The 21,973-nt window shown below is 32.7% G+C and overlaps 1 protein-coding gene across 3 annotated transcripts; it reads left to right on the top strand.

Annotated features, from left to right (window-relative positions):
* Positions 1-4,413: 4,413 nt before the first annotated feature.
* On the top strand, positions 4,414-17,928 carry LOC128206249 (neo-calmodulin-like). Of its 3 annotated transcripts, none has more exons than XM_052908599.1 (6): positions 4,414-4,531; positions 12,110-12,140; positions 12,998-13,141; positions 15,672-15,845; positions 16,407-16,487; positions 16,972-17,928. In XM_052908599.1, the coding sequence occupies exons 1-6, from the start codon at positions 4,523-4,525 to the stop codon at positions 16,995-16,997; spliced, it is 465 nt and encodes a 154-aa protein (XP_052764559.1). In that variant the 5' UTR covers positions 4,414-4,522; the 3' UTR covers positions 16,998-17,928. The 3 variants fall into 3 exon arrangements, with proteins under 3 accessions (XP_052764559.1, XP_052764558.1, XP_052764557.1); XM_052908598.1 differs by lacking the exon at positions 4,414-4,531 and adding an exon at positions 5,121-5,320; XM_052908597.1 differs by lacking the exon at positions 4,414-4,531 and adding an exon at positions 8,533-8,788.
* Positions 17,929-21,973: the final 4,045 nt, after the last annotated feature.

Genomic DNA, 21,973 nt, shown 5'->3' with positions numbered 1-21,973 from the left:
ATCAGTTAATGCATACATGTTTCAAATCAAATCTTGAAATCCATTCACATGAGCATATTTCCTTATCCATTTTTGTCAAACCTGAATCAAATGTGTAATCTCATATGTTATCATATAACTTGCTCGAAAAAATGATTTTAAAACAAAATTGTAATTTCATTGTTCTAGTTAGAAGTATACAAGTTTTTATCCCTAAATCTAATGCTTGATATATACAAACGCTTTCATTGACACATGAGTTATTATTGAACAAGTGGTGGCCATAGATTTGTCAAATATGTGCATATTTTGAACACTTTAGAAATTCTCCTTGACTGTGTTATAGGAATATTGCCATGCAATATTCGAAAGTTCTTGATTCTCTCCATTTGCCTTTCAACATGTATTCGTAAACTTGCAATATCTTTTGTAAGGAGAACCTCACGTTTAGAGAATTGTTTTCCTTTCTGTTTAAATGGTGGAATAATGAGATGAATGCCTCTTGGAGTAGTAAGGTCTGTAATAGTGAAACCCTTATCAACCATTATGGCGTCTCCTTCTTCAAGCAAGTCCAAGAGTCCACATTTTTCTGTGAGTTTCTTGTCACTGGTACAGCCCACCCAACAGTCAGAAACAAAAGTTACAACACCATTTGGGCTTATACCCACCAAAATCTTATGAGTCATGTGAGACTTGTAATCACTGTACATTAAACTTTTCAAAGAAAGAGAACTGGATGTTTCACTGTAAATTTCAGTGCAGTCGATAATAATTCTAGTGTTAGAATATTTCTCTTTAAATTGTTCAGGCATGTTATTTTTCACTACCTCACGAGATGGCCATTGAACAAGAAAGGATAATTGTACATGTAAATAGTTGATCCATCTTTCAACAATGTCACTACATTGTGAAGTGGATATGCAAAACCTAGTACCTAGATCTTCAAATAACAGACCTAGACGTAGGCGCATCAGCACCATGAAAAATTCATCCAGAACACTTAGAGTTCTTGGCCGTCCTCCATCTGAATCTTTATAGTTAAGTTTCCGCCTTGATGTCCGCACTTCAGCTTCATCCTTGATTTCATCAAACAAAGCTTCAAACACAACTCGATTAGGGATTCCGGTGTAAAAACTGACCAAATCGTCATTGTATTTTACGTCATCATATGTGAGCATAGGTAGCTGACATTGTACACCAAAGTCTCTAGTAGAATGTTCTGTTTGTGAACTGAAGTCTGCTGTTTTTCCCAGGAAACTTTCTTCAGTTTGTACTTCCATCACTGCACAGTTGTTCTCAGTCTGTGTGTCACAACATCTGAAACATATACAAATTGATCATGTACCCATTTACCACATCTTACATGTACAGTCTGGTAACCCTAACCAAATGTTTGTTTTTTTGGCCTTAAACATTTACAAACACTTAAATTTTCCTATTTTTGTTAAAGAATGAAGAAAAATGATCAGAAGTAATTAACTTATCAGATCGATTTCATAGCACAAGAAGCAATATATATATATATTGAACAATACCTAAAGGACTGATTCTGTGGCTGTAGTACTGGTCCCATGCAGTAATCATGCAGGTGGACAGAGGTATCAATGGCATGCCCGGAAGGGGATACAAATGACAGTTGTGGCTGTATACTATCATCATTTGACAGTTCTAGGTCTAAATCGTCATTGACCGTATCACCATCATCATCATCACCTACGTCTTCATCAAGGAGCTGAAATTGCAAATGAAACTGTATAAGATAAATGTTTTAGTACAAAATCTGCCAGGCTATATGGTACACATTTTTCCAGGCTGTATTTGAAAACAATTCTTTAATCATTTCTTAAATTACAAAATTTACAAATAAGTGCTGTGACATTGTTTTTAAGCACCGTTGATATAACATAATTCATTTTGAGGTGCATGTAAGGAAGAACTTAAACTAATATAAGAAATAAAAAATACCGTTGGCTGGAAGGTTTTGGTAGCACCAGTCTCAGTTGGAAACATAGATGGAAGTGTATGCTGGAATGAAGGTCCTCTGAAGCCAACAAAATGCTCACTACACAATCGTCTGTGTTCATTCCACTGGAACGATCTCATGACCGTTTTACATCGCTGCACCCACACACGTTTTAAACGTTTGTTCTGAGGAAAACGGTGCAATGACACTTTTCTCCCATCAATAACCTTTCCTCTGTAAATTCCTTTACAAATACAACAGTACTTAGGGGTTTTCCTGCCCGTTTTCTTTATTAGTTTTGAATCTTTACTTTCCATTTTCACTTGTTGCTGTTTACTTCCTGGTTTGTGTAGTCCCCGGAAGTAAATTTCCGCTTTTTGCGCATGCCCACTTGAAGAGTATTCAGGGAAAGATAATCGAGTTATCGGAAAGGACAATACTACGATACTACCACATTCGGAACACCTCGGCCAATTTCCAAACCCCGAATGATACTACCCATTACTGTTGTCGCTTAAATTGTTGTATGCATTTTTCTTTAACCGTGAGTGACGGTTTAAGCCATAAAACACTAATTTTCGAACGGAAATATGAAAATCTTCGATCTGTTTTTTTTTTTTGTCAGCAGTCTTATATCACTGGTTTGCAGATATTTACGCAAAAATTGCTCTTTCTAAGACATTTTTTTTTAAAGTTGTTAAAATGATCAATCTGTGAGAATGCAGCTTTAAAGGAAAATCTGCTAAAATCCTCTTTCGTAAACTTGTCTAACCCGCTTATTATTAATACAATTAAAGCAATACAAGTGCAAGCAATTACTCCTACACATGTGTTTTACGGATGTATGTATTATGTTTGCTGAATATTGAACTTCAAAACTAAATTTATCAAGATTTAAATACAATTTATGTTTTCGTCCTTCAAACCACCTTTTGTACCGTGGAAACCTTTAACGTCATTTAATGTAAATTACGACGGCTTGATTTCAGAAATTTAATGTAGTGAGGTATCCAATAACACGATCCATTGACACGCATTGCATTTCATGATCAGCACAAAACAATATCACTTTGTTGTAATATTTACACAATAAAACAAGCTAAAACACTAATCTATAGGAACAAATGTTTTACAAATTAACAAAAAAACAACCAACAAAACATGCAATTAATTATATGGACGCAACGACCTTTCTTAATCGGATGACAAATGGTTTCCTGACATCATAATAGTGATAAAAATAAAAACACATCTAGTTTTCGATCAGGTGACATCAATCCATACAATCTTAATAAATTATTTGTTAAAAACAGATTACACCGAAGGTTCGTTTCGTGAACACTCCCACGCCTGTATAATTTAAAAAGTGTTTCTATTTCAAATAAAAAAAAACGTTAACGACTTTAAAGGGGCTGTACTCCGTATGATAAAATAGCGAGAAAAAAAGAGAGAAAATTGTCGAAAACTGACATAAACTTGGCATCGATGTATACAATGCATTGAAACTTACTAACTGAAGTACAACATAGTTTACAAATTATTTAAGTTTAGCAGTTATTTCGTATTTTTCCATTAAAAAAGATTACTGGGTATGTCTACCAGGTAGAATTCATTCCTTATGCGTGATTGGCTAGTCGGTGTTATCACGTGATATTACCGAGGTAGGTGTTTAGCTTAATTATGTCACCCAATTAGATAAAGCCGTCGTAGCTCAGTGGATACGACGCTGGACTGCAATTTTGGCAACAAGGGTTCGAACCTGGTCTCCGACACATTTTTTCACATTTTGGTACTTTTTTGGGCAATTATGATACCATAGCGTAACACATTCTATTAGATAATTGTCCTGAGATTCGTTACAGAAAAAAATCTTTTTTTAGTGCCAATCTGGTGTACAGTCCCTTTAAATGACGACACTAAAATGATGATCAACTTCCCCACCCATTTCAAAAGAGGATGCATTACAAGAAGTTTGTTTCATATGTAATGTAATCAGAATTATGATGTGGGAATAATGACTGAGCGATATTATCTGAAAGCGCAAAATAAATACAGGGTATAACACACTGTTTTCAGGGACAATTTATTGACAACAATGTCATGAATGCCTTTGAACCTTCCTAGCGCTTGTTCACATCGGACAGGACATAAATGCCATCGAACCTTCCGAGCGTCTTGCTCCGATCTTATGTGGGATTTGTAAATGCTTGTTTAATTGCGTGTTTTGACATCATTACTATTTAATCCACGACTGATTTAAAATCATTGAATTAAGCTCGTTTATCAATGAATAAACAGGCGAACTAAAATAGTTCTATTGCTTGATTTGAAAGGAGCAACTTTCCTCAATACAGTTTTATGTTAATTTGTAAATAAAGGAAGTCTTTGAAATGTTTATCTGACATTATCAAACAGATTGAACATTATCGTTCGTGTATGTTATGTATACAATGGAACAGAAGAAGTTTACGATAAGCTCTTTGCAAAATACAGAAAATTAATTGAGTTGAACCGATAGCTAATTTGTTCATGGAGAAATAAGAGATTGAATAAAATAAACAGAGTACCCAGGCAAGCAAAATGAGCGAGGTAAGGTTTACGTTGTAATAATAATAATAATAATAATAATAATAATAATAATAATAATAATAATAATAATTATAATAATAAAAAATAAATAATAATAATAATTACAACAACAATAATAATACTGATAATAAAATTAAAAATAATAATAATAATAATAATAATAATAATAATAATAATAATAATAATAATAATAATAATAATAATACAAATAATCATAGTCATTATAATCATCATATCATCACCTCATCATCACAATTGTGTACGAAATGAATTTTGTTATTTTATTATTCTGACATTTAACAAAAGACCGCACCTTTGTGGAAACCGTATTTAGGTGTAAAGATTTAATCTGATTTGCGTATTTACGTAAAGATAGGGGACTATCAAATGCAATATTTGGAAAGGAACAATGCAGAATAATTTAGCTGTCTAAACAATTATTCGATTATTCAATAAAATTCTCTCCATGGTTTGAAATTTCATCAATGGAATGAAATCTAGATCTTTGTCATAACGAGTTTGGAAAGTAAAACACACATCTAGTTAAGCTTTTAAAGGGCAAGTCAACTGATCGGTACTGGATTTAAAATGATTAACATGGATTAACATAAAACTAAGTCAGCCTTATTTGTTAGGAATATAAAGGTTAAATACATTTAAGGAAAAATTATAGTTAAATTGTAGTATATATTCTGTTCAATTTATGGATCTAACATGGAAAGAAATTTAAAAAGATCGGATAGCTCGGTTTCCAAGAGCGACAAACACATTTTGAAGAATTATTTCCAAGTAAGTAAATTAATTGATTTGGTTTCATTTCCTTAATTTTGTTTGTATTTTCATGCGCTAGGTCTATTGAATATAAATTATAAATGAGTTGTGAACATGTATATAAAATATCAATTTGTGAACAAAGCCTTAATATGTTTATTACATGTAGAGGTTGGTTATGCATTGGCAAATATCGTGTGTGTGTGAATGGTTGTGCTGTTGCTATTATAAAATGCGCCACGAGTTAAATAATCGGTGTTATACTATCCGAGTTTGGTTTGCTGTCACCAGGCCGGAAAATGGGGTTTCCTCTATTTTTTCTTATACTGTAATAACATACTACTACGTAATACAACAAACGAATATTATTATAAATTCAAAAAAGGGTTGTAATATCTTTTTTACAACAAGAGGATTAAGCCCTCTTAGCAATCTTTGACAATGAACACCTTCACTTTTTTTTGTAAAGATAGACATTCATTCTCAATGGATGTTTTAAGATCAATCTGGATCGATTTGATTAAGCCTTTATGAGAAAGAAAGACATTTTGAACTGGTGAAATAATTAAACCTGAACTCGTTTTATGTGTAATGCCATACATTTAGTTAGTTCCTCGTATTGTCTCATTTTTTACCTTGATACCCTTTCTTATCAGGATTTCTGTATTTGTTAACTTTAAGAAACTACTTCATTTGGAATATTGTATTTGTTAACTTTGAGATATTTCACCATAAAGAAATCTGTATTTGTTAACTTTGAGATACTTCATCATAAAGAAATCTGTATTTGTTAACTTTGAGATACTTCATCATAAAAAAATCTGTATTTGTTACCTTAAGGACAGTATTTCATGAGGAAATCTGTATTTGTTACCTTTGAGACACTACTTCATTAAGAATATTGTATTTGTTAATTTTGAGACACTACATCATAAAGAAATCTGTATTTGTTACCTTTGAGACACTACTTCATTAAGAAAATTGTATTTGTTAATTTTGAGACACTACATCATAAGGAAATCTGTATTTGTTACCTTTGAGACCCTACTTCATCAGGTTGTCAGTATTTGCTAACTTTGAGCCAATAATTCATCAGGTTGTCAGTATTTGTTACTTTTGAGCCACAACTTCATCAGGATGTCAGTATTTGTTAACTTTGAGCCACTACTTCATCAGGATGTCAGTATTTGTTAACTTTGAGACACTACTTTGACACTACTCGTATAATATCATACTCCTACGTAATACCAACGAAATTTATTTGTGTTAAAAAGGTGGTTATATGTTTTTCACAACAATAGTGAAATAGAGAAGTTTAAACTGTCTTATGCAAGCTATATCTGTAGCTTATAATTATTGTCTCAGTGTAGCGATTCTGGACACTCTGAACCGCCTTCTTGTGAAATGGCAAAGCGGTTTGAACACTAGTCGATAGTGTTTCAAAAGTATAACAAAATCTAATCCTTGTGTCTTTATCATTTTAAAATTTATAATCTTTTCGTTAACTAAAGTCAAGGATACTCATAGATAAGGTTGTACGAGGGTTTCATGTATTTTCTAAACATAGGCTTAAAGTAGCGTTTGTTTCACAATACAGATAAAAAAGCGAAGTTATGAAATCTATCACAAGTTCTCCTCGTTTATAGTGAAATGTTGGATATGTTAGAACTATATACTTGTTTTTACTCTTCTATTTAGAAGTGTGTATTGGAATATTTCAGAGAAGACGTTGTGTTTAATTACGATTGTTTTTATAGGCATTTTATTTTTCGGTTTAAAATACACGGAGTGAAATTCGCTATCTAAAGTGGGTTTATTTAATGTAAGAGATATTGATAAACATGTTTACAGACTTTCAGGTCAATATTCCAAATAAAAATGCTGGAATATGTAGCAGTTTGAGGCACTTTGAAATTTTAAATGGACGAGAAAAAATCGTAAATAAAGTGATGGTTGTATACGATTCCACTTTTGATCATAAGTATATCATGATGGTCCATTGGCTATTAATTTTGGCTACTATATTTACTATTTAAAACAATAGAAAATTGAAATTTAAAGATTGACTATATTTAAACTCAAATAATTCCTAAACTACAGCAATAAGTATAGTTGAAAAAATAAAGAAACAAAGAACGTCAATAACATTAAAATTCACTTTCAAGCGATACTTGTTCAATCAATTTAATGCATGTTCAACTGCTCTGCGTTTACCTTCGCCGGTATCTAAACTATGTCGAAATTTTATAGCTGGGGGATACTCATTTGGAACTCCTCGGCCATTTTTATCGAAAACAACCTCGGATGTATTTGGACGGTTTGCATACTCAAACAGAGATACGTTTAAGTCCGCTGCAAGTAGATCGCGTAGTATTTTTATTTAGCAGTTAAACTTTACGACTTTACTCTTGGGTATCTTAATTATGTTTGCAATAATACACTTCCCTGACAATCAATTTAAACTTAAATCAATAAATTCAATTCTAAAACACTACATTTCATTATCGATATAATTAAAAAAATACGAACTACTTCAACTGATTTACCGGCATACATCCGAGGTTGTTTTCGATAAAAATGGCCGAGGAGTTCCGAATGAGGAATACTATATCGTGGATAGGAATTCTTGTTTAAAATACTGCATTTTCTATCAATTAATCCAAATTAAAACCATTTGCTCTTATCAGGACAGTTATAAGCGTTTAAAATGCAATTATTGAATATCAATAATAATAAGCTTTTAGTCATATTATACCTGGCAATGACAATATGGAATTAAATATAATTACAGTAATTTAATTAAAGCGTGCTTTACAACAAAGTAAACAAGTCAATAACAGTTAGTTTTATAACAAAACGTTAGCAAATAGAATTGATATAATCTAATCTTTAAACAAATATTATTTTACAGTTTAGATAGAACCTTATATGGGAGTAACTATATGTTATAGTGAAAGTCATAATTATAGTAAGGCTTTGGAAATATATAAAGGTAGCTGAATGAAATGAGAACAAAATTGAAAAGGATTTATGATATGATTTCAGTGAAATTAGGGGAACAATTTAGTTGCAAGATAATAACATAGAAATGTTATTTTCGTAGACTATAAATGATGCAAGACACATTGCAGTATACTTAGTTGCATTCTTTAGTGAATGGAGTTAAAACTACAAAGATATTATACTTACCTTACGAGTCGGGTTTGTGATGTGATAAGTATTTGCTCTGAAAGGCCTGAAACTGAATTTAAAAGAAACTCTTTTCACCTATTGACTATTAATACTATGGCAGAACGCGTTGAAAGCGATGGCGAAGATACTACTGGGGATACTGGTTTGGAGTTTAAAAGATTTAAAAATAGACTGTCAAAAAGGTATTCAAATGGCAATGTGTCTGCATCAAATGTCCAAGAGAAAGTGGGTACTGGGCGCCGAAGGTCATCGATCATGATAGAGTATTTCCGGCAGAATTACATGGGAATCGAGGCAAGCACATCTTTATATCAAACCAATGTAACATTCATCTGCAATACTTTAGAGTCTCATATTGTACAATGTTTGCATTTTATCAGTGTCGTAAGTGTCTTTACATTGTGTTTTTCCATACGGTTTTGGTACTTAATTACTGTGTTTTAGTTTTAACTTGTTGATTCATATTATCCATATACATGTATTTATCCCTGTCACCAAATCGCATATTTTACCATGTCACATGCATTTCTGTCAATACCGCTTTTCCCATATAGTTACGAAGCTTACTATCCTCTTCTCATGGTCCCCTTCGTCGTGTGTCTGAGTTTGAGTTTGAAATTCATTGTCAGATAACTATGATAAGATCAATGATAGTAAACGCTTTAATGAACATGTTGAAAGGTGTTCTTTTGGTCAAACTTACCCATACATATTCTGTAACATTTCTGAGAGTGAGTTTCAAACTCAGTTTCATGACGTTAGTGAATATGAACCAAATTGATACGTTCGAATTGCTTGTAAGTAACCATATGTACGGCCCAGGATGCACTTTTTGTACGAAACTAATGCAATTCAAGCATTAGTCTGCCTGTATTCTTCATTTGGATAATTGTGTAACTGATGTTATATTTACGGCAAACATATCTTTGGCTTACTACTTGAGTTGATTGTAGATTTTTAAGGGTGCTATGGACTAAAATAAGCTCTCGCAAATATTATTTAAAAAAAGAGAGGATCAGTTGTGTCATTTTTGTTGACAATGTTCAAGTCGCTATTTTGGAGACGCACGAAGTATATTTTGTTCGTTTAGTGTTGAGACAGTGAACCTTTCTATAGGTCTTGGACCATGTGTTCGCACAAACTAATCATTCGTCGACCGTATAAAATCCATGTTTCGCAATTCCATCATGAATGTTTTTCATACAAATGATAGTTTGTGTTCGAAAGAAGCTTAAAAAATAGAAAAACTATATTTTCTCTGACAAAATCCCATTTCTCATCCATTTTCTCTAGCGGGCGATTATCGATTATCTTGCCTTTATCCAAATGGAAAATATTTCACCTATAAACACTAATTAAAACAGAGCAACATGTTCCATTTATGGAAATATAAAAATAAATATATTAGTGTGGTGTCGGTCAGGAACATTTATTTAAATATTTCTTTTTAAAACTACATTTTCAGATGTGGACTAATTATTGGAACTATCATAACACTATTTTTTCAATTGATTTTACAGAGCATGTTTAGCACGTGAATTATTTCCTCCAAGTTTACATTAGTAATGTTATTATACTGAGTTTAGATCAGGGGTCTTACTTTCTTCCTCTGAAATTTATTTCGTTAAAAATCAGTATTTGAGAGTAATTCATAAAAAAACTCCATTCGCGGCGAAAATGGGTCCTATAAGTAGTATGGTTTCTGCTAACGTTAAATTCGAGAACTGCATCATCCAAAACATCATGAACATAATTATCGAAAACGTGATCAGTTACTATGTTTATAGGTTCATCAAGGACTTTGATCTATCTATAAGTTTTCATGTCAAATTGTATTTTACCTCTTTACACCACTATAGTGTTCTTTAATTGATTTTCTAATATGACCAAGAACTCACAAGAACTGACTACATTAGTCGGTCAGGACAATAACTTTGTCGTTCCACGAAGGATGAAGAATAAATAACCTGTAAACACGTCACTTATCTAGGAAAGTTGCTAGGAATAATTTGTATCCACAGAGCGAATGTCTCTTATATAAAACCAAGTATTGATTGTATTGGAAAAGAGATAATCCACATTTGTTTGTATAAGATAGATCTTTGGATAAAAGGCCATTCTTAATTAAATCAGGAAGCAATAAAAAGAGTGATACCCTTTATAGCTCAAAGTGTGGGTGTGTCAAACGGAATAAAACCTTGACTAAATAACAGCTTTGTCTTTTATTAAATGCCGTCTCTCGCACGACTGGATATACAAATTGTGTGTCGTAACTCCGTATTTGTATATGACAGAGGTGAACAGTTTTAGAAAATAAGGAATCGCCAGATTCATATGCCAAACTTGATTATCAAATATGTCATTGGAGGCTTTAAGAGAAGCGGTTAAGGTAAATGTATTTTCTTCATAGTTAAACATATTACGGTTTACATTTTTGACAGTGGTTGACACTAAATCAGTCTTTAGTAATATTTCAGCTAAATATATTTATTTTTGCATAAGAAAACGAGTTCACATGCTCATAAATGGATAAAGCATGTGCCATGCATTTTATATACCTTTACCTAGGAAAAACAATAGCAAAGTGGGTCAAGTGCCTGGTACCTATTCCACACTTTGTTCGTTTGTGTAATGTAACTACCGATATATAGGTAGAACGTTTTGTTTAAAAAATAACTTTACGAAATATTTAACTCCACTCCTTTGGCATAAATGTATATTACACTCATATGTAAGTCAGCAAAGCAGTTTAATCAGGTTTTTGCTAACTTGATAAAATACTCTTGCCCCCAAAATGTACAATACCAAGTTCATATTAGAAGCTTTTTCACGTTTTATATAACCAACCATAGTTATAATCTATGCAGGTAAAATATGACTTTTTGAGAGAACTATGCTTCTGTCTTTAAAAGGAGGCGTTATTATGAATTGCATGTGATGCATGGACTGTATACATGAAATAATTGTATGATATCGCATACATGCCCCATCAGATGAAGAAAGATACCACGTGATCTAATTTATTTTATATTGTCTTATTGCTTGAAATTGTTGAGGTTTGTGCTTACACACATACACCGTTCGGTTCATCGAAGGGTGAACATCATTTCTTACAAAACATTTTAAGGACAAAGGTTCTCGATTTCTATGACTATTGTTTTTATATGAGAGCTGACTAAAAACGAGACAAATCCCAACCAAATGTAGACAATAAATTTCTACACATGAACGTTTTCCATATCTTTAACAAGTATTTGTTCCATTTTACAAGTTACAATGTGAACGTCTACCAGTATTATATTTCCACTGCCATTACAACATTTAAATTCACATGGAAACACTTACCTTCCTGGACTCTCTCAATGACATGAAAACGCTGGTTGAACACACATAGGTTGAGATTGCATCCAATGTTTCCCTTTAGAAATAATGCATAAACAACCATAGTCTATGGTTAAAGCATGACCATTTCGAATCTTTATATTCACAAAAACTTTTACTGTCACATTTCAATAAGACGGTTAGTAGCTGCAGTAACATCTACAATCCAGTAAAACACTTTATACTTTCACAACTTTGAAATTATCTAATGTTGTATTTATTTATTTATTTCAGGTCGGAGAAATTACAGATCAGCACCTAAAAGGTATGTAGTGTTAGTATCAAAGTAACGAAGTACGAGTTTGTGCTATTTTAGGAACGTTTCTTTTTTAATTGGTATTTAGTAATTTTCATCATTTCTTAATATAATTATTGAATTTTATAGATTGCTTTTTTGTACGTTTATTTTATAATTAATCATTTTTTGTTTTATTTCAATAATTTGTTGTCACTATTAATTCATTAATTGCTTAATTTTATTGATTATGTATTCAATTATTTGCATATTTAATTGTTTTATATTCATTTATTTATCATTTACCTGTTGTTATTATTCAAATGTATGAAATTCTTTATTGCTTGGATTTGATTACATTTGTTGTGAACAAATTAACTAGTTCACTTACAAAACACTTTTAAGTTTAAACATACTTTGAAATAATACCTCAAAAACAATACAATATATTGTTTGTTCATGAATTGAATTCAAATGATTAATAAACTATGTGTAAAGTGAAAAGTCAATCAATCTCGAAACAGATATAAATACCACCAGAAATAATAGAATAAAAAGATGCATATCTTCCGATATATTCCTTAAGTGCCCGGATACTTGATAGCTCTGAGGCAATTTTATCAACGTGTGTTACAAAATGTCGTAAACTCGAACCAAAGTTAGATATTGTGTCCCTGAAACACAATGATTGAAATGTTTGCTCGCAAATTCAAATGCAATAATTTGAAACAGCTATTACTTTCGAAATGGATATTATCACTTTTCAGATATAGTAAGCTACGATCGTTGATAAGAATTGACCTTTTATCTTTGAAATTAAAAATATTCATATAATATATTATATTATTCAACGTTTACTAGTCTGATAATGTGGTTTGATCCTCCAGATATTCGGGACACTTTCAATTTGCTGGACACAGACCACGATGGTAAACTTACCACGTCCGAGCTCGCAAAGCTACTCAGGTACACCGGAAGTCTTAAATCGGAAGCGGAAATGGAGGAACTCCTAGCGCCAATTGATACAGATCGTGAGTTGAAAGTAGTAATGTTTTGCAAAAATAAACAAGCTGCAGTATTTTTGTGGAGCAATGGAGTTGACTAAAGCAAGTTTTATAATTATAAATAAAAACTCCTTTTTTATTTTTGCATTATCACAAAAAAACTCAGCAGCTGCTACTATACCTAAATTAGCTTAAAATGGTAATGCATTGTATTCTGCCACCATTAAAGTAGCATTTTGCATTACTTATAATTCTTGGAATACCCCTTGTCGGTTTACCAATTAAGTGTACTCATCGCATTGGAAACATGCGGTAAACCGTCATAACACAATCTATTTGGGTTTACAATTTGTTTAATGCATTGTTTTCTTTCGTCTTTAATTGTCATTTTCTGATGTCTTCGCTGAGTAAGCTGAGTAACGATCGCATCGAACAATTATTGAATGGAATGTGTTTTGCTTGTAAGGGACCTAATATGTTAAAAAAGGAGCTAGCTGGAAATCTTTTTCCCCCACCTCAGATAAGTAGATCCATTAATTTTACCATGCTAGAAATTCTTATCTTGCCCACGGGCGAAGATAAAATGCCCGTATGGAACTTCTTTTAATGGTCACCACATTGTAATTACCTCCCTTGTTGAAGACTGTCGTCTGTAGCGCATCATGGAAACCTTGTCTGGTGGCAATATTTAGAACTTGAGTTAATTATTTCTCGCTTCAAATGTCACCAGAAAACAGTTTTCACGCACCTTTCAAGAAATAATGCTTCACACTTCTTAGAACTATTTAAAGACCGATCAGACCATTTACATACTCTGAATCACTGCGCGAATATCCATGACAACCACGAATTATTGCATATCCGTACGCAATTATTTTCACTAAGCAAAAAAGAGTTCCGGCAAAAAAAATACATTTTTTCTTAATTTTTATAAACTCGATGAAGGAAAAAAAGCATCTACCATAGCCGCTCGTGTAAGATAGGTTCATCCCGACCCTCGGGCAGGGTGTTTTGCGGAAACTCGGTAAACCTCGTTTCCGCAAAACACCCTACGCTCGGGTCGGAATGAACCTATCTTACACTCTCGGCCATGGAAGATACTTATAATCTTAATTTGCAATTAAAGTATTATCATGAGCTATGACAATCGCTTTGTATTCAACTGAAAATCAAGATATTACGTACCTATATCTTCTATTACGATCGATGATCGAATTGCCACTTAGTACCATAAAACTACAGAACATTTGAAATTGTTCCTGCCTCTGCATTTGTCCTTTAACATTCCATACTGATTACAGTGGAAATTGAATGATCTTTAAAAAACGCATAACAGATAAGTGTTCTTATTTATAAGATTTTTAAATTAACAACTCTTGAAAACCATTTACTGCAAGGTATTTATTGTTATTCGCGTTTCGTGATAGACACGCCAGACGTAAATGTAGCCCTCTTAAATCTAAAGCTATAAATGCGCCCTTCCTGTCGTAATGGTGTTGACCGCTTTTCTGTGTCAGTAACAACCTCCTCGTGATAACTTGATTCTTGATAACCAAGCCATGTTGATCTCCCTGAGATAAAAAATATCCGGGATCGAAAATCAATTCATTCATCAAAATTAATTCACTAAGAGCCAATACGACAAATGACGTCCTGATTTATTGTCATGAAATGTGAAAGATATTGGAAACTTTGGTAGAACGTCTCCATTATCAGACAACAAATAAATGGAAATAATTTTGAAGCAACAACATTCCTCTTGTCGATGTTGTTCCAACCATGGACCAGAAAAAACATTTCTAGCTTTGACCGAGTAGGCTCTTTGCTATTGTCACATCAAATTGATTTGAAAAGGCTCCCGGAAATAGAACATTCAGTGTACTACATTAAGAAGGTTATAACGAAATAACAGCCTCGTTTTGTCTTTTGATGGAATTGACCTATAACAAAATACTAATTAACGACTTTGGCATTTGATATAGGCGGATGTTACCGTTTATAAAAGGGTAAAGTGCAATCGTGCACGCGGGTGACAATTTATTTTTCTTCAATTTCTTGAATTATATATGTTGGTCGTAATTTACCTTGCATAAGATCGACTTTCAGCGATCAATTTATACTTCATGATTATCAGTCATTGTCTTTGTCAAGCTCCATCTTGAGAAACTCTTAACTTTCATACAATGACTTTATGTTCACCAAACATAGTGGCAATGGTTATGGAAAGTTGTAATAACACGCCCGCTATTCTATGGCACCCTAGTGTAATCGTTATGGACCGTTACAAGGCGGTACATAATAATCCTTGATAAACATACCTTGTTTTGTTATATAAAGTAAGCATGCATTATGCTATTTGTAGAGTTTTGTGCTGTTCTTCCATGTTCTTGTTTGTGATTTTTTTTGTGTTCTATGTCTTACCCAGTGCCATTAAACCGGGTTTATGTTTAAACCTTTTGCTACTAAGCTTGTTTCTATAGTTTTTCACATAAGTATATATATAATTAACCTTAACATGTTTATACAATACATATACAACTGAGTTCTTATATTTCAGACAATGGCTCCATAGACTACGATGAGTTTAAGAAATATATAATTGAAAAGGATATATTGAAATCGTTGGCTGACGAGGTTTGCTATGAGATGCAGGACGCCTTTAATGTGTTTGATAGAGACAAAGACGGATACATCGATAAGGAGGAGTTGAAAAGGGTGCTCACACAAATTGGTAAGTGTTGCATGCCTCAAGTTTAAAATTATAATGTAAAGGTGATCAACACACTGCACACTATTCTTTAACAAGGAGCATACCCGAATGCTCGTCTGTTTTTTAAGACGTACAAAGAGCCGGAACTCTTTAACTGTTTGTAAATTCCAGAGTTACGACACTTGCTATATTGTGGATGTATTGACACTCGGAACCCAATACCTACTACAATGTCTAAGGTTTATTGCAATGGTAGAGGACATACGTTTTTTGTTATCTTCATGTTTCCTTTCTTTTTTAATCAGTTTATACAATTGTTTGTTCATACACTTTTTTTATCAAACCTCTTTTATGTTTTGTTTACAATGATAATGTTGGCTGGTTCATTTTGATCAAGTGCTCTTCCTTGGTACAACATTGATACCTATTCGAAAAAGACGTCGTGTTCCGAAGGTTATTAAAAAGTAAACAAACATACATTGTTTTTCATTCTAAACGTCTTAACTTTCTCACTCATTGTTTCTGAGCATATCTGTTAAACTGATGTCAAAACGTATCGATTCACAAAACGTCTATTTTCAGGGGACAGAATGCCGGAAGAATTAGCGGACGAGTTCATAAAAGAGGCGGATTTAAATGGCGATGGCAAGATTGATTATGCTGGTAAGCAATCCCCTTGGTTGTTTCAATGGTAGTTGCACTAATAGGCACGCAGACATGAGAAAGAAATGTGCTTCGTCAATATCACTGAAAGAAGCATCTCACCACCACATACATACTTTCGTTACTCACAAAATGGATAATATACCTGGAGACAAGCCCAGTCGCCAAACACCTATTCAAAAATGCCATGGAAGATATAGAAACAAGGCTAGTCGTCAAACACTGATTCTGTTAAAGGCATAATGTTAAAGTTTATAATATACCGAACGAAACACACTCACCGCACACACAAAGCAGACGGACGACGAACTTACGAACTATAAAATAACATCGTAACAAATTCACACCGATGCCAATAAATGCTCGGTGAAGCAAATACTTGTGTAATGATACAAAACCGAATACCAATTACCTGGGGGACGTAACTCAAACGGATCCAAACATTAATAATTGTGATGATAACATTGTATTTTGTTTGTTCCAGAATTCTGCAAACATATGGGCTACTAGATGCAATGGAAAAAATACAAAACATAAATATTATAACAATGGAGGATGCCGTGTACAGAACATGCGTTTAAACTATCAATGCACGTAATACTTGCGTATTTTTAAAGAAATAGGCAAACACTATAATATACTGCAGGTCTGGAGTTAGTTACCGCCAGATTGAAAAAAGTCACATGAAGTTAATTATAAAACCCAATAACGTTTCGGTAATTTCGGAGAAGTTTATTACGTCACACCTAAAGTTATTGTTCATCGGGGTTTTTGCCAAAAGACTTGAAGCTAGCCAGTGAACTAAAAAATGCAATGTTTCCATTTTCTTTATAAAAAAGAGCGTGGGAAAGTGATATAATTTGTGTGTTCTAAATGATTGATCATATAGAATGATAATCCAGTATAAGTATTGCTCCATCATAATTGCCGCTTAAGAAATAAGAACATTATTTTTGCATTTTATGATATCAATGGTGCGGTAAAACAGTCGAATAAAGCCTATTGAATCGTAAAGTTTTATTTTAGACGGGAGATAACTTGATTGGACTGTACTTACGTTGTACACAATGTTTTAGAAACCAGGTTCATATGTACAAACGCACTAAAATCGGATGTTATTATAACTTGTGCACAACAGGAGGTGTTATTTAAATCAACATGACGTCCAGATTTGATTATAATTATTTATAACGTTTAAATCAATTAAAGGAAAACTGAAGAAATGCATGTATTTCAAAACAATCTTTGAGAAAAATGGTGTTTATCATTGATATTCAACGGACTTGGTATGTCTACAAATAAAAAGAAATATACTTTGTATATAATAAGTATAATAACATTGATATAAAATTTGCTGTTGTTATCAAATTGTTTAAATTTCGATAACAAGCAAAACATAGTTTGATTTGTGTTTAAGTTTGATTTGCATTTTGTTGTTATTTGTTTCTGCCATAAAATGTATATGTATGTATATGTTTATGCATTGCATTTTGTTACAATAAAAAAAAACGTTGGTGCAACATACCTTTTGGGTTATTACGCTTCTTTAAGGTATAGAGTTCTCGTTGATGATTCAGTTTGATAGTCATTGATGTAAATGTGACCTCGTGCTTAGCATTTAATTCGTGAGGCACATCGTCTTATAAGTCATGGAGCACAAAATGAACGTAACTATATTGCTAAATGTAATTTTGTGGTTAGAAGGAATTTGGTAACATATAGATAAGATAGTTTATTTTGAATACAGGTTCAATAAGCCACATGGCCCGTGAGAAACACAAAATACACGATCTAACATTTACAAATGACATAGCAAGTGGAGCATGTAAGGATTGTTTAAATTTTACGAAAGATTTTACATGTAACAAAGGACATGATTAGAGACAGCGTAATACTTAAAGGTGCAAGTCGACATTATATACGGAGAAGGTGTTCATATACCTATAAATACATACAATGCAAACATAGTGCAACGTAGAAATTTGAGTAAAGTGAACTTTTTACACATAATACATTTACACATTTCAAAGACAAAATTATCAATCGTCAATACATACAAATCAAAGAATAAATTTACCAATACATAAAATGAAATGTAACGCAACATATTATAACAAAAATAAATAAAAATAAAGGTTGTTTATCTTTGTAAACTTTTTTTAAATTTAAAAGCCTTACCTACGTATGTGCATAACTTTCTGAGTTTAAAAATATTGGTACTTTCGAAGAGTTGTTTCAGTTTATACATACCTGCATGTTAATGCACTTAAAAATGCTTATCAGGTTAGGATAGGTATTGTTTTTTTCCTATTCAATGTTCATACAAATTGATATTTGGTCGACGTAAAAGGATTTCAATGTTTAAAAATTCTAATTGCATCGTTTATATTATGTTACAGATAGATTTTTGAGAGTGTGGAAGTATGGCATAACCATAACTTATAAACAACTAAACTGGCAATTATTAAAAAAGTAATCAATCAAAATTAACAGTGAATAACCACATCGACAATGTCTGATTCATTTAAAAAAGCCAGTTCTACCTTAGACGCTAATAACGTCATAAAGAGCAGGTTTCTGATTTGAAAAGAGTCTGTGACGTAACACCCAGAGCTGTGTAAATTATGAAATCGTCGAATGAGCAGAAAAAACCCCCTGATCGAACGACGAACAACGAATTAAATGCAATTGAGTATATTCAGATGCATTAAATGAACCTTTATCATTATTAATTATATTTTTAAAGTGAATTATATCATATTTACATTTAAAAGAAAATTTCTGTGTCTATCAGGAATCGCATTGTTCTTAAAGTATATAAAAAGCCTTACATTTGTAAATTGGTATATTAATATATCAGTTACTATCATCAGAATACCTCTTAAACAATCAAAACGAAGTCATTGAGATTCAAATTGTGACACAATTACTATTGTAGCTTTATTGCATGTAATCTTCTATAACCCTTAAGTAACCGTCTCATTGTTTGGAGTTCATCGACTTTCGGGACAATTTTCCCGTACGTGACTGCGAGTAATGCAAATCGAAAGCAGCACTTAAACTGACTTTCTTGCAATGCCTGCAATATGAAAACAATATCCTATAGATGCTTAAATCTTAAATGCTGAAAGTCTATGACTTTGAGCTACATCGATAACGCGATTAGGGTACTTTAATAATTTAGCCGATGCGCACCAGAAAAAAGTACGGCAAATACAATTACGTTCAATTTTGAAGGAGCAAGCGCTTTGTTTAACAAGGTTTTTCTTATCAATGTTGATAAAATTTGACAAAATATTGATATTCTTTTGGTCCAAAGAAACTTTATTTTAAAAGGAAACAAACAATTGTATTAATTTTAATGTGTTAATGTGCCTATGCACGGGAGAGTCCATTTGATATTTTATCAATGAACCTTATGCGGCCTCAACGTCTGAACTTGAATACAATACTTTGATTTCAGACATAAATGAGGTATCGTAATTTTACGTATTAAAGGGCTTGCTTTGTTGTTCTAACACCAACATCAACCAAAACACTTTGTTCTAGCCCAATTAATATACGCTAATCTATATGTAAAAATGTTTTACTTTAAGCCGACTTAACAACATCCAATTAATAATACAGCTGTTACAATCTTTCTTACAATGGATGATAAATAGTTTCATTGAAGCACAATGGTAGTAAAAATAAAAACAGTCCTGTATAGGTTTTTGTTCGCGTGACACCATACAATCATAAGGAAGTATTTGTAGAAAAAGCGATTATTCCGAAGCTTTTTATACCCACACCTACGCCTGTATAAATTGTTTCGATTTTTCATGACTATACCACTCGTATACGACTTCAGATGTTGACACTAGATTGTTGATGAACGAATCCATCCAGTTCAAAAGAAGAAACAAACCAGGAGCTCATTTCATATGCTATATCATCAGACTTATACTATCGGAACGAACTTGTTTGAACTGGCGCAAACTTATGTTTATTGTAGCTCTTTGATTATTTCAGATTCTAACTTTAACGTTAAATTGAGGTATATTAAAACACACATTAAAATCACTAACTTGTATTGCTGTTCTTAAGCGCAAAGGAGTATGAGATAAACCCCCCCCCCCCAAAAAAAAAAAATCAAATTTAAATTCACGTAAAATTTCACATAGATCTAAGGTCGGTGTCAAGGCATCACATGGCGCCGGGCATCTGTTTTCTCCATTCAAAATTCTATGACGATGCATTTTTTGAAGGAGTGGGCGAACCAATGCAAGACAAACATTTAATCGTTGTTTGCGCTCTATCTACGGAATCAAACACTCTTTTGAATGTGAATGTATATTGTTATTACGCTCTCCCAAAGTAAGTTAAAACTGGCATGTTTGAGAATATGTATTGTTATTTCGCTCTGCCTTCATAAATAAAAAAAATTGTATGTGAAAATATATTGTTGTTGCGCTCTTTCTTCGGTAGTTTTCACTGTTTTCTATGTGAAAATATTTATAGTGTTGTTGCGTTCTACACTAACACTGTTTTGTGTGTGGAGATCTATTATTGTTTCGCTCAGCCTACGCAAGTTTACACTATTTTGTATGTGAATATGTATTGTCGTTGCGCTCTGCCTACGTTAGGTAACATTGTTTAATATGCAAGCATAAAGTGTTAATGATCACTGTCGAAGCAAAATAACACTGTTGTGAAGATATATCGTTTCTTTCTGGCTATGTAAGTTAACCTTGTTTTATGTATATATTGTAATAATTGCTCTCTGCCTAAATAAGTTAACACGAACATAAATATCTATCTAACATTGATTCCCCCTGTCTACGCAAGTTAGCAGTGTTTTGTATATGAAGACAAATTGTTATTTCCCCAGTACTTGTATTTTTTTTATCCTGTACGTGCATTTTTTAATAGTAAATACATTACAATATAATACAATAACATACAATATAAATAAAGGAGATGAACACTGTTTTCATGGGCCTTTAAATGACAACAATGGAGAGTACATAAATGCCATAGAACCTTACTAGCATCTTGCTCTGATCTCATACAAGTTTTGTAAATGTTGGTTTAATAGCGAATGTTGTCATCATCATTACTATTCAATTCAAAATAATTATTTTGTTATCAATATCAATATCAATATTACTACTTCTACTACTACTACTGCTACTGCTATTGCCACTGCCACTGCCACTGCCACTGCCACTGCCACTACCACTACCACTACTACTACTACTACTACTACTACTACTACTACTACTACTACTACTACTACTACTACTACTACTACTACTACTACTACTACTACTACTACTACTACTACTACTACTACTACTACTAGTAGTAGTAGTGATCAATATTACTACTTCTACTACTACTACTGCTACTGCTATTGCCACTGCCACTGCCACTGCCACTGCCACTGCCACTGCCACTACCACTACCACTACTACTACTACTACTACTACTACTACTACTACTAC

The sequence above is a fragment of the Mya arenaria genome, chromosome 10 (assembly GCF_026914265.1).
Source record: "Mya arenaria isolate MELC-2E11 chromosome 10, ASM2691426v1".
In the NCBI taxonomy this organism is placed as follows: Eukaryota; Metazoa; Mollusca; class Bivalvia; order Myida; family Myidae; genus Mya; species Mya arenaria.
The sequence above is the reverse complement of the archived record's forward strand: the minus strand, read 5'-3'. Positions and strand labels throughout refer to the sequence as shown.